At 42.5% G+C, this 14308-nt stretch overlaps 1 protein-coding gene and 1 pseudogene across 1 annotated transcript in view; both read right to left on the bottom strand.

The window, feature by feature from the left end:
* Positions 1 to 13869, bottom strand: part of LOC136384670 (cytochrome P450 2C21-like) — a 31634-nt gene extending 17765 nt beyond the window's left edge. Inside the window, exons 1-3 of the mRNA XM_066355128.1 lie at positions 13563 to 13869; positions 6272 to 6434; positions 4532 to 4681 (exon numbers count right to left, since the gene is read on the bottom strand). Of these exons, the coding sequence (XP_066211225.1) occupies positions 4532 to 4681; positions 6272 to 6434; positions 13563 to 13730 (481 nt within the window). The 5' untranslated portion in view covers positions 13731 to 13869. The remainder of the gene's footprint in view (positions 1 to 4531; positions 4682 to 6271; positions 6435 to 13562) is intronic.
* On the bottom strand, positions 9400 to 10282 carry LOC136384672 (KATNB1-like protein 1 pseudogene; annotated as a pseudogene).
* Positions 13870 to 14308: the final 439 nt, after the last annotated feature.

The following is a 14308-nucleotide window of genomic DNA, read 5'->3' as shown; positions in this document are numbered from 1 at the left end:
AAGTGTATTTAAGATAAGATGCATGAGGAAATGGTTGTAGAATCTGAAGGGTCTTCTTCTATGCCAAGCAGTCATTAAACCCTCCGCAGTTTAGCCAACCCGAATTGAATGACTTAGTAAGAGATTTGGGCCTATCAAAGAAAGCAGCTGAGTTATTAGCCTCCAGGCTTCAAGAAAAGAATGTACTTCACCGGTCAGCTAAAGTATCCCGTTTCAGGAAGCGTGAACAAATTTTTGTGGACTTTTTTTCCGAAGACAAACACTCTGTTTACTGTCATGATATCAGTAGTCTTCTCAGCCAGCTAGGTGTTACAACTTACAGTCCAACAGAATGGCAGCTCTTTCTTGACAGCTCTAAATGGATTCTGAAATGTGTTCTCCTACACAACGGTAATGCTTATGCAGCAGTTCCAACTGGTTATTCAACTCATCTGCGAGAAGATTATAATGACGTAAAAATTGTCCTCGACTTTCTGAAGTATGAGGATCATAACTGGATCATTTTTGTGGATCTTAAAATGGTAGATATCCTGCTAGGACAACAGAGAAGTTTCATGAAGTATACTTGCATTCTGTGTTTGTGGGACAGCCGAGCTCGGGAGAAACACTGGACACAGAAGGAGTGGCCGAAACATGAAACTCTGGAAGTAGGGATGCAAAATATTGTGAATGAACCTGTAGTTAATCGAGGATCATTATTTTTCCACTTCACATCAAACTTGGCTTAATGAAGTAGTTTGTTCAGGCTTTGAATAGAGAAAGTGAATGCTTTCAACATATTATTTCTGCTTTTCCTGCCTTGTCTTTCAAGAAGATAAAACCAGGTGTATTCAATGGAATTCAAATTCAAACCCTCATACAAGATGAAGAATTTGCCAGGAAGATGAATAAGGAGGAGAAAGCAGCATGGAAGTCTTTTGTAGCAGTTACAAAGAACTTCCTTGGCAACAAAAAAGCAGAAAATTATGAACTTCTGGTTCAAAGGATGCTGTTGGCTTTCTGCGACATTGGATGGAACATGAGCATTAAGATTCACTTCTTGAACAGTCACCTTGATAAGTTTCTAGAAAATCTTGGAGCTGTTAGTGATGAGCAGACTACTGCTGGAGCATCAAACGAGATTGTCCTCAACAAGTACACACACTCAAGAGCTACAAATGCAAATTTTTGCCTGAATAGAATTTAAATAAGTTTTGCGCAAATTATATGATTAAAATAAGTGTTTTAATATGTTCTATTTTGAAATTGTAGATAAATTCTGATGCAATCATATCTTTTAGGGTATTAGTGTATTTACTGCATTATATAAATTATTATATTTTCTCTAAGATGATGCCCAAGAAGTCATTCTACTTCATTATGTTAAACTAAATGTTGAAAATTTTACAATAAGATGAAAACTTAAAATCTTGAATTGCAAAGAAACTGTAGCTTACAGAGAAAAACTAATGTCAGATTTGAGATCAGCACACTCGAGTTAGGTAAGAACAAGTGTTTTTGTGGATGCAACACAATTTTGTTCCCCAGTGTCGTGTTTTCTATGCTGTACTTTACATCCCCATGACTATTCTGTAACTCCCAGTCTGTGCTTCTCAGTCCTGTCACCTTTTTCACTCAGTCCCCAGCCTCCCTCTGCTCAGGCAGCCATCAGTCTGTCCTCTGTATTTATGAGACTATTTCTGTTTTGTTTGTTCATTATACTGCTCTTAGATGCTGCATATAAGTTAAATCATATGGTACTGTCTGTCTCTGACTGGCTTATTCGACTCAGCATAACACCCTCGGTCCATCCATGCTGTCACAAAGAATAACATTTTCCTCCTCTTTATGATAAAAATATCTTTTCTTTTTTTTTATTCTTTTTTAAGCTGGAAACGGGGAGAGACAGTCAGACAGACTCCCGCATGCGCCCGACCAGGATCCACCCGGCACACCCACCAGGGGCAACGCTCTGCCCATCAGGGGGCGATGCTCTGCCCCTCCGGGGCGTCGCTCTGTCGCGACCAGAGCCACTCTAGCGCCTGGGGCAGAGGCCAAGGAGCCATCCCCAGCGCCCGGGCCATCTTTGCTCCAATGGAGCCTTGGCTGCGGGAGAGGAAGAGAGAGACAGAGAGGAAGGAGGGGGGGTGGAGAAGCAAATGGGCGCTTCTCCTATGTGCCCTGGCTGAGAATCGAACCCAGGTCCCCCGCATGCCAGGCCGACGCTCTACCGCTGAGCCAACCGGCCAGGGCCGGTAAAAATATCTTTAAAAGTGTAAAATTTAGCCCTCAGTGTGGACACTTCTTCAAGAATATCAGGAGACTGTGGAGACATGAAATCTTATTTTACAAAACAAACTTGACAAACATTGGGTGGGTTTTTCTTGTAGAAGAGAAGAATAATGAGAGAATTTGGAGTTACAATCAGATATTTCAAAAAAATATGTTACAGTATATGAAACAGGCTTTCTACATGGAATAACAAATATGACTCCCATTTTTTTTTTTTGGTATTTGGCTCTGACAGCTTTTAAGCCTTATCTTTTCTTACTCTTCTCACATCTGGACAAACTGATAATAATTAAAAATAAGCTCAAGTGTTCCCTCCTTTGGCACAAGCAGAGTGTTTAAACCACACACCCTGGCTGGCACAGGGAACCCGCATCCACACCTCATCCCCTAACCACCATAGAAACCTCAAGCAAGCGCCCTTTCTCTGCTCTGTCATGCCATTTTGGGATCTTCTTAAGATCCACCTTGCCCTATATAGAAAGCATCATTATCAGTGGTGGGATTCAGCTGGTTTTCAATAGTTTGGCTAAACCACTTCCTAATATTTTGTTGAGTTAGGCAAACTTTTGTTAAGGTGGCACTTGTAACGATGGTTCTCTCTAAGGAGGGCACCTGGGTAGTCACCCAATAAGGAAATCACAAATTTACATACTTTATGTTTTTTAACATTCATCTGTGCAACAGCATATTCTAAGCTTCCCTATTATTGTTCATTCAGTCCATAGGTGAAAAAAATTGCAAGTGAGGACACCAATCAAGAAGCAATATGGGGCCCTGGCCAGTTAGCTCAGTTGTAGAGTGTCGGCCTGGCTTGCAGGAGTCTCGGGTTCGATTCCCAGCCAGGGCACACAGGAGAAGTGCCCATCTGCTTCTCCACCCCTCCCCCTCTCCTTCCTCTCTTTCTCCCTCTTCCCCTGCCGCAGCCAAGACTCCATTGGAGCAAAGTTGGCCTGGGCGCTGAGGATGGCTCCATTGCCTCTGCCTCAGACGCTAGAATGGCTCTGGTGGCAACAGAACAACACCCCAGATGGGCAGAGCATTGTCCCCTGCTGGGCATGCCGGGTGGATCATGGTGTGGTGCATTCGGGAGTCAGTCTGACTGTCTCCCCATTTCCAACTTCAGAAAAATACAAAAAAAAAAAGAAGCAATATGGAAATATCTTAAATAAAAGTTTTATTGTTATTGTCAGGCATTATTTAATATTTTATCATTAATATTTAAAAAGTATTATAATCTAGTTTTGTGTACCTCTTTTATTGTTCTTAAGTATTAAGTGTATAAAATAATAAACGACTTTTCAGTATATCTTTTTTTTATACTTATAACAGAGAACTAGTTGTTAAATTATTAGAATCCCAACACTGATCATTATCAGTAATAAAACATTTTCATACCCTATTGGGGTGTGTGTGGTACCTTCAATCTCAACATCTAAGCCAAATTTTAGGTGGGAAGCCCATCCTGCCTCTAAGTGGTAACTGCCACAACACTGGACCTCCAAAAGGCAAAATCTCAGCAGGGACCAAATAGCAGAAGTTACAAGCAAGAATGTTTCTGCTCAACATCTGAAAGAAACTTCCAACAGTTATAGTTACCCCGAGATGAAATGGGCTGTCCCAACAGAGTGAGGTCCCACAGCTAGGGGGAATCAAGCAGAGTCTGAGTGGTCATGGGTCAGGAACTGAGAGAAGGTCACATTCACTATGGGAAAAGACCCAGTCAATAAAAATTCTGCTTGAAATATAAATCAAGTGCACAAAATCATTTTCCAGATAATATGTATCAAAACCAAACATTCGTTGACTTATTAATTCCATTTTCAAAATTATATTCTAAGAAAGTAGTCAAACATATGCAATGATTCATATGGATTGCATTTTTATATTAATAGCAACAAAGAACTAAAACAGTTTATTTGTTACAGCTCCGGGAATGGAAAAGAACTTTTGTGTCCCACTGCCATACCTTGCCCATTCATAACACTATTGGCTTCTTTCCTTGCTCTTTGCTCCTTACACTGCTGTGGAAAGAGCTGGATCCTGGGTGACACTGGAAGCCACATGCTGAAGATGTCAAAGCACCTATTAACCTGGTACCTGGAAAAGCTGTTGTGCCAACCACTTCACCTCTTCTTACTGGTTGTGAGCAAAATGTAAACTTCCGCTACACTTGAGCCATAGCTCTCTGTGCTCTATTGGTAATTGTAATAGCATTCAGTCCACCCAAACTGTTTTGTTAAGTACGTAGAAAAAAACGCACCATTGGTTTTTTTTAATTCTTCCACCAGACACAGGGCTTCCTCTTGAATTCTGTCTTCAATAGTTTTCCTTCCCATTCCCATGTTCCGTAAAACCGTGAGGGAGAAACGCCGGGTTTGCTTCCATACTTCTCCACTGCTAAAAACAACTCCTATCAGGACAAAAAAGAAAATAAAAAGAATAACTTCCATTTTCATTAACTCTAGCTGAGAGTCTTGATCTCAGGAAATGATAATGAAGCTTAAGCAGAAAAGTTACTTTAATGGAGCCAGTCTCAGAAGTTCCCACTGACCCTACTCTGTCTGCTTTCTCTCTCACCCCAGCCTAGGAGCTCATTATCAAGACTTGGTTTTCATATTACTAAACTCTTCTTCTCCATTAACTCCTCTAAACCTCACAATAACTCTGTAAGCCAGTGATTTGTCCCCATTTAACTGAGGAGAATGCTGGGGATCCTGGAGGCAAAATGCTTGTTCCTTGATCACACTGCTAGTAAATCACAGTGAGTTCAAGTAATAGGTTAAAATTTCATGACCAACTTCTGTGCATCGTAAGTGAATTTTAGGGGCAGTAACAAAGGGAGCCAATTCTTGAAAGAAGGAGAGACAGCTTTGTGCATTGGAAGGAAGTTCATGAAAATCTATTCTGCAGGTAAGGGACACAGCCATAGTCCTTCTAATTTCAACATGACCTCTCTATTTGGGAAACACCTTTCAGGAAATGTGATCTTAAAAACAAACAAGTCAGCATCAGACTTCCAGAGGCTCAAGAACAGACGGTGGGGAAACAACACTTGTAGGAAACTTGTCCAAGAATATCTTCGAGAACATGTGGAGGAGGAAAGAACTCCGTTCAGGCTTTATCTCTTTTTGCTGGAAACCAGTGACCCTCCAGAAGGCTGGACAGTATAAGACTCACTCCAGAAACAAATGGAAGATAGTTCAAGTCTTTTATTTAAAAAGCTTTTTCCACTATCAGTTTCAATCCATTCTTTTTTTTTTTTTTTAATTTTTTATTTATTTATTTATTCATTTTAGAGAGGAGGGGAGAGAGAGAGAAGGGGGGAGGAGCTGGAAGCATCAACTCCCATATGTGCCTTGGCCAGGCAAGCCCAGGTTTTCGAACCGGCGACCTCAGCATTTCCAGGTCGACGCTTTATCCACTGCACCACCACAGGTCAGGCTCAATCCATTCTTATTACATATTTCTCCACCATCCTCTGTTCAGAGAATACTTGTGTTTTATGCTCTCTATTCTATTGAATTCAAATATTTTTTATCTTTTTTAGAAGAGAAGAAGATTAAAGGTAAGGTTGAAAATACTCCAGGTTTATGTTGGTTCCGTGCACACTGTGCAAGCGTTCTACAGTAATCTCTTGGTAACTGTGACTCAGGACAGAAAGCAAAATATTTGGTGAATAAGATTAGTTAGTCCATTTCCTTTCGCCTTTTCTCTCTGTCTCTTCCTCATTCTTAAAAGGCCATGATTTAAAATGAACATGGCTTAGTAACAAATTTATAGAACATTAGTGGTTAGTTGGTTTGCTTTCATTGAATTTACTGTTTCATAGGGGCATGATGTCACCCATAATTTTAAATAGGGATTAATTATCCCTTATAGAAAATGTTGGAATGATGATATTTCCACAAGTGTCTCCAAATGCTTAACATTTCTCAATTCTTTAGCCTATTCAGAATCTTTGCAACTTAAATTCATACACATTCTCCAAATGGAAGCATACCTAATCCCAGTATGATTTTGTCTGCCACTGGTAAACTGCCTCTTGCAGCAAACACTTCTCCCCGATCGATCAGGGCTTCCTTCACTGCTTCGTAGCCATGCAGCACCACAGTGGGCTTTGTGCCCAGATACACAGTGAACACCGGGCCATAGACTTCTGCTAGCTAGGGAAATGCAAAGGAGATTAAAATATTAGCCAAAGCTCTATTTGACAATATATTGTGCCTGATTCAGAATGATACTCTCCTCTTGTTTTTATGTTTTTATTCTGTGAACAGCCTAAAATATTTCTGAAATTAATACATAAATATGAGGGTGATTGTTTAGAGCTGCCACCTCTGTGCCTGGCAATGGTCTGGGTAATTTACACACACATTACAACTAACCCTCAAAGCAACATCAGCAGCAGGTTCATTTGCCTCAATTACAAATAAGGAAAGTGATATTAGAGAATTCCAAATTATTTTCAGCATCTGCTACCTACTTTGTAGAAGATCAAATTTTGAACCACTTTGCATTTGACCTCTGATCCTTGAGCAATATATCAACCCCCAATGATCATCATAGGACCAATACCCAGCTGACTTCTTCAAGATCACCTGTAGAGCTCTTGCCATCAGAATTCCCATTCAAAAGCCCTGTAATGAATACTAGCAATCTATCCTTTATAAAATCACCCCAGATGATTCCAGTGCTCAGCCCACTTCGTGATATGCTGGTATTACTAACAGGAAGGAGCGTGAGCACCACAGAGGCAAAGCTGGAGCATACAGCCTCTCATGGACCAACAGTTCCTTCCACCTGCAGCAGTCCTGGCCACAGACAGCACAGAGCTGCTATCCCAGGCCAAAGGATCCTGTTACTGACAGGCTGGCCCTGACAACTTCTGTCTCCCATTCACTTACACTGTTTCTAATCCCAGAGTCTTTTCCTTTATTTCAGGCATAATTTGTTCCTCAAGGAAGTGCAGTTTTCATGGCTATTCTGAACAAAACATACAGTTTATATAAGAGATGACTTCTTTTTTAAATTAAATTTTTGAGAGTGACCTTGGCTATTAAACGTACATAAGTTTCAATTGTGCAATTCTATAAGATATTATCTGTATATTACATTGGGTGTCAAACACCCAAAGTTAAATCTTCTGATGACTTCTCTTTTATGCTTTTTAGGATTATTTAGAGGGTTTATTCAAATGGAAGAAGCTTAAATCAATCATACAGATCTGAAAATTTTAGAAACTATAGTATAGACAATAGAAAATGAATATAAAATAGCCAACTCTTTATGAACATTTCCAGCTAAGGATTCATACAAATACATACTTACCATTTCACTTATCCATGAATTACATGATGATTCTGGCAAAATAAGGCCAGAGATACTAAAAATATTCTCAAATCTTAAATACGGTATGAAATAAGTTTTTTTAATTAATTTTTTTAGAGAGAAAAACATTGAATTGCTCTTCCACCCATTTATACATTTATTAGTTGGTTTTTGTATGCGCCCTCACTGGGGATTGAATGCACTACCTTGGCACGTTGGACCTTGCCTTAACCAACTGAGCCACTGGGCGAGAGCTGGAATAAGTTTTTTTAATAGAAATAGAATGTTGTTATGTTTCATATCTTTGTTATTTTTATTTCTTAAAAATTTATTGATTGATTTTACAGAGAGAGGAAGGGAGAGAGAATGAAATACAGACAGGCACATCAATCTGTTCCTATATGATCCTGACTGGTGATCAAACCCACAACCTTTAGATATAGAGAAAATGTTCTAACCAACTTAGAATCCTGCCAGGGCCTGGAATAATTTCTAAGAACATTCTACATGAATAGAAACCCCTGAATTAATTCCATAATTTTATCATGCCAGAAGCATGGTTTTAATATTTTAAAATTGATATTGGTATCATACTTATTGGTTTATTAATAATTAAGGTATTTTGTATACACATTGCTTATATGTGGACAAAAACTATTAGTATGCTATGATGTTTAAACTTACAAAGCCTTTTTTCTTTTTCTTGTTCTTTTTATTTTGAAAGAGAGACATACACGCACAAGGAGGGACAGACAGGGACAGAAGGATAGGAAGGGAAAGCAATTAGATAAGAATCACTTCAGCACCTTAGTTGTTCACTGGTTGCTTTCTCAGATGTGCCTTGACCAGGAGGCTCCAGCAGAACCAGTGACCCCTTCCTCAAGCTAGTGACCTTGGGCTCAGGCCATTGACCTGGATTTCAAGCCAGAAACCTTTTGGTTCAAGCCACCGACCATGGTGTCATGTCTATGATCCCAAACTCAAGCTGGATGGGCCTGCATTAAAACTGGCAATGTTGAGGTTTCGAACATAAGTCCTCAGCATCCCAGGCCAAGGCTCTGTTCACTGCATCACCTCCTGGTCAGGCAGCAGAACATTTATTCTTATGCAGGATTGCATGAAGGTCCAGTAGTTCTTAAACAGTTATATGAAATAAAAATTTAAATTTCAATGCATTTTTTTATTATTATTACATGGGAGGCAGGGAGGCAAAGAGACAAACTCCCACTAGCGCCCCAACAGGGATCCACTCGCCAAATCCTCTATGGAGCCTTGCTCTGCCCATCAGGGGCTTGCCCCGTTGCTCAGCATTTGAGCTATTTTAGCACCTGAGGAGGCCATGGAGCCACAGTGTCTGGGGCCAGCTTGCTGAAGACATTCAAGACATGGCTGCAGGAGTGGAAAAGAGAGAGAGAGAGAGAGAGAGAGAAAGAGAAGGAGGAGAAGGAAGGGGTGGAGAAGCAGATGGTTGCTTCTCCTGTGTGCCCTGACTGTGAATAGAATCAGGACTTCCACACGCCGGGCCAACACTCTACCGCTGAGACAACCAGCCAGGGCCCCGTGAACAATCTTTATAGCGTACTTTCAATTCATTGAAGTTGATGCTGCTCCTTTCAGATATTTTTCCTCTTCAATATAAAGTAGATTGTTAGGCATTTTAGTATCTTCATTATGTGGCTTTAAAAAAAAAGGTTTTGATTTCTTTCACAGTTCACAGTTTTTTGATGAGACATTTTTTTGGAAACCAAATAGTTCAGGGATGTTTTGAATCACCAAATGTTCTTTAATAGGTGAAGTCTGTCAATGCAACTGTAACAAATAAGCTCGACATCCTTAGCTATATTATCAATATATCCTGAAACCAAAGTAAGATGGTTTTCTTCTTCCCACAATCCCAAATTTGAGTATTGTCATCATTTATCATTTCTGTTTGAGATGATAGTTCTGACCTCCACCTTTTTATGACTGTCTGAAGCCAGTTTAAACCAGCTATAATAAAGTCTTCAGACTGGCTTTTAAGCAACGACTTTACTAGGGACAACAAATCTACACCGTGGCCAAGCGAGATGCCTTGTTTTCCTTCCTGTAAACTATTGGTGAGTACAAGAAGGCAACCCTCCACCACCCACTGTCTTCTATCCTCATCAAATAAACTACAAATTCACTTCTTTTTCCAGAAAGTTAAAGCCACATTCAATCTCAAATTCTCGATGAACAAAACCTGTGGCTTGTTTCATGCTTTCAGAAACTTCAGGGGAAGAAACCCCACTATTTCGATGATGGGCTTTCTGTCTGTCAAGAACCACAATCACTGGAGTTAAGCAAATATGTCTGACTCTCATGGTGTAATTTTTCAGGCAGGTGGACTGCACAAGCCATTTTATTCTCTTTACTTGCTGTGTCACAGCCCCGATTTCTAGGGGGCTGTAACTTTCTATAACAAGGCTTTGGAAAAGGAGATGACCTTTCTGTGGTACAGCACCTTACATAGTTTATCTGAGCTATTCACAGCTTGTCTTACTATTCTATTTATGTAAGTAGTCAGCTGTTTGGCAGATTTCTTAACCTCCTTCATGTTTTTATTAGTGAAATTAAAGATCCTTTTTCTAGGAAGATCAATGGAATGACCCTCAATATTACTACAAAAGTTTTATTTTTTATCATTATAGGTTTTAAATGTCATAATCTCTTGAATAGCAGCACTCAGCCTAGCCCTGTTGCTGATGAACGGCTCCTGGATGTCCAGAGAGTTCTGTGGCTTTGGGGTAAACCCCACTCAGGGCCATTCAAATGTGACTGTCTGCAATTTATTATTATTTTTTTATTATTTATTGATTTTAACCAATGAGGAATGGAGAGAGAGAGAGAGAGATAGAGAGAGAGAGAGAGGAAGAGAGAGAGCTAGGAATATTAATCCATTCCTGTACATGCGCTGACCTGGGCTCTAAACGGCAACTTCTGCACTTCGGGCTGATGCTCTAACCAACAGAACTATCTGGGCAGGGCTTATATTTTATCTTTATTTCTTTTCTTTCTTTCTTTCTTTCTTTTTCTTTTTTTTTTTTTTTGTATTTTTCTAAAGCTGGAAACGGGGAGAGACAGTCAGACAGACTCCCGCATGCGCCCCACCGGGATCCACCCGGCACGTCCACCAGGGGCGACGCTCTGTCCACCAGGGGACGATGCTCTGCCCCTCTGGGGCGTCGCTCTGCCGCGACCAGAGCCACTCCAGCGCCTGGGGCAGAGGCCAAGTAGCCATCCCCAGCGCCCGGGGCCATCTTTGCTCCAATGGAGCCTTGGCTGCGGGATGGGAAGAGAGAGACAGAGAGGAAGGAGGGGGTGGGGGTGGAGAAGCAAATGGGCGCTTCTCCTATGTGCCCTGGCCGGGAATCGAACCCGGGTCCCCCGCACGCCAGGCCGATGCTCTACCGCTGAGCCAACCGGCCAGGGCTTTATTTCTTTTAAGAGAGAGAGAGAGAAACATCAACTCAAGGTTGTCTCAGTTTATTGTTTATTGGTTACTCCTCATAGGTGCCTTGACTGAGGGGCTCAAGCCAAGCCAGTGATCTTGCGCTCAAGCTTGATGAGCCTGTGCTCAAGCCAGGGACCTCTGGGTAACTGGGGACCTCGATACCCCAGTGTCAATGCTGTATCCACTGCGCCACTACGGGACAGGCTGCAACTTATTCTAATAGAAAAATAAACCAGTAGGGTGTTCAGTTCCTTGTCCCCCTGAAGACAAATATGATCGGTGTATTTAATTTCATTAACTACAATGTGAAAGGCAGAAACCATAGGCGGAATCGAAAACGCAAGGCTGGTATGTTCCAACAGTAAAGTTTATTTTAAAAGCTCCTGGATGCAAGCAGGCTGAGACCAACAATGGGTGTCAACATAAGGCTGTGGGAGGGAGCGTTAGATACAGGAGTTGCTGCAGGCATTTGCTGGTTTGGAGTTGCCTGTACCAGGACATGCTCAGATCCTAGTTTGTGGCCTTGATTACATACAGACTGTCTTCCTTTCTCCCCCCTCAGGTCTCTCCCTATGGCCTTGCCCCAAGGACAGTTCCCAGAACCGTCACAGGGTGGGGGGTGCTTGCTTAAGGGGAGGGGGCGGTTGGGTGAGGGAGATGCTTAATGAAGAAGTCGCCCTAGTGGGAAGTTGGGTGAGGGGAATATGAGTTTTAAAGGGGCTCTGAATTTAAAGGAGCCCTGAACACAAACCTAACAATGCAGCTAACAAGAAAAATGTATAAAATCAGCTTCATACACCTTAAACACTGGCATTTGAAACAAATCATTACTGCATTAGCTGTTACACTGATAACTCTAGTATCTAAAGGAAAAAATATATTATGGATGTCTTTAAAAACCTTTGCAGGCCCTGGCCAGTTGGCTCAGTGGTAGAGCGTCGGCCTGGCATGCAAGGGGTCCCGGGTTCGATTCCCAGCCAGGGCACACAGGAGAAGCGCCCATCTGCTTCTCCACCCCTCCCCCTCTCCTTCCTCTCTGACTCTCTCTTCCCCTCCCGCAGCCAAGGCTCCATTGGAGCAAAGATGGCCCGGGCACTGGGGATGGCTCCTTGGCCTCTGCCCCAGGTGCTAGAGTGGCTCTGGTCGCGACAGAGCGACGCCCCAGAGGGGCAGAGGATCGCCCCCTGGTGGGCAGAGCGTCGACCCCTGGTGGGCAGAGCCTTGCCCCCTGGTGGGCGTGCCGGTTGGATCCCGGTCGGGCACATGCGACAGTCTGTTTGACTGTTTATCCCCGTTTCCAGCTTCAGAAAAATACAAACAAACAAACAAACATAAAAAAAACCCAAAAAATCTTTGCAAATGCACTGATAAAATAATTTATATCGTTTGAAACACGGCCGGGTCCTGGTATATTTCTATCCTCCCAATCAGGCTCCCTATTACCCCATGTACATTAAACATACTGACCTCCTCACCCTTCCCAACCCTAAACCCTCCTTTCTCAGGGTGGAGACAGCAGAGGCTGTCTGTAAACACATGTCAAGCATGGGGTCACTTTTTCATTCTGACCTGACCCTGCTCTTGAGCTGGAAAATTTGGTGCAGTGACAGACTCATCTGAAACATGCACCTGGTCAGAGAGGGACCCCAGAGGCCAGTGCTGCGCCCAGTGCCCCCGCCTCCCTTCAGGCCACACGAGAAGGCCGGAGCCTAGTGACCTAGAACACACTGTTTGAAACTACAGTGAAGATTCTGCAAGGTAAACCTGGTTAGGACATTCACCAGACTGGCCTGCTTTTCTGTGCATCACACACTCGCAGGAGGGGTGTGAGGCTTCAGCCTGCACCTGTCTGACCACCTGTCTGCCTCTTGGTTCTGAGGGTGAAGAGACCTGAGTTGTGCTGCCTGAGCCCGTGCACAGTGGCGGCTGCAGGCTCTCCTCCAGCCGGTAGGTGGGGGCAACACTTTGTCCTGAGTCTGGTGGCATTGACTGGAGGTGAGTGTGGGAGGCAGTGGGGGAAGGCAAGCTCGTGACAGGCCTCAACTTGGCCTTCCAGGTGACAAGTGGAAAGGGGGACAGCAAAGCCCCTGGCCCAGGACGGGATGGCTTCAGGGCCACATGCCCAACGACTTCTTGTATGAAATCTAATCAAACACACATTCCTTACCATTTACCTTCAGCTAAAAACCATAGCAAATGATAGGGAAACAAGAAAGGACAGCAGCTCTCCTGTGCTTTGCTACTTTACTGTGCTGATGCCGCACGCAGAGACCTAATGCACCACACTCATAACATGCATTTATTTCACTTCTCTATTCTTGTCGATGAAACACCAAAAATAGTACTACACGGGCAGTATTTGCTTTATAATGACATATTTTAATAATTTTATTTTAACATATGCTGATTACCTTAAATATATTTTGTTTAGAAGTCAATGTTAATTTACTTACCTTGGGCAAACTGCTCGAAGAACAAAAACCATACTTACATTGCTGAAGGATTTGCTGATGTTCTTCACATCTAACTGGAGTATATTTCCAATAATGGGGAGTGGAGTGGGGCCCGGCGGCAGGTTCTGTTCCCCAGAGCTCCGTCTCCACAGTGAGAGGAGAAGGAAACAGGAGACAAAGAGCACCAGGAGCACAGTAAGTACCATTGTGCCCGTCTCTTCTTACTGAATCCACTGGGAGGTTAAAAGCCGATCCCTTAGACCATTCTGCTGCTCAGCGTCTATGTGCCCCTTTGACTCATAGGCTCAGTGAGATCTATTTACGTTCTCTTTCTGCAAGAGACTTTGATCGCTTCTGCTCACCATTTCAGTGCCCCACCCAAGACCTTTGGTTTGTTGGGTTTGGGGTGGAGCCAAACTACTTCTATTTATTTTGAAACACCACACGTGGTTGACTAACAGTGAAATAAATGTGGTGTTTTTTGTTGTTGTTGTTTGCTTATCCTATTTACTATTTTGTTGTTTTATTTTTGAAGGAGATAGGGAAGCAGACAGGAATATCAAACTGCTCCTGTTTGTGCCCTGACCAGGGAATTGACCTGGAAACTTCTGCACTCCGGGATGACACTCCAACCAACAAAGCTATCTAGCCAGGGTTTAATTTTTATTGATATTTAGAGAGACAGAGAGAAGAAGGGAGAAAGAGGGGAGAAGGAAAGGGAACACTTGTTGTTCCACTCGGCCGTGCATTTTTGTTTGCTTCCTGTGTGTGCCCTGACTGGGTT

The sequence above is a fragment of the Saccopteryx leptura genome, chromosome 13, assembly GCF_036850995.1.
Source record: "Saccopteryx leptura isolate mSacLep1 chromosome 13, mSacLep1_pri_phased_curated, whole genome shotgun sequence".
NCBI lineage: Eukaryota > Metazoa > Chordata > Mammalia > Chiroptera > Emballonuridae > Saccopteryx > Saccopteryx leptura.
The sequence above is the reverse complement of the archived record's forward strand: the minus strand, read 5'-3'. Positions and strand labels throughout refer to the sequence as shown.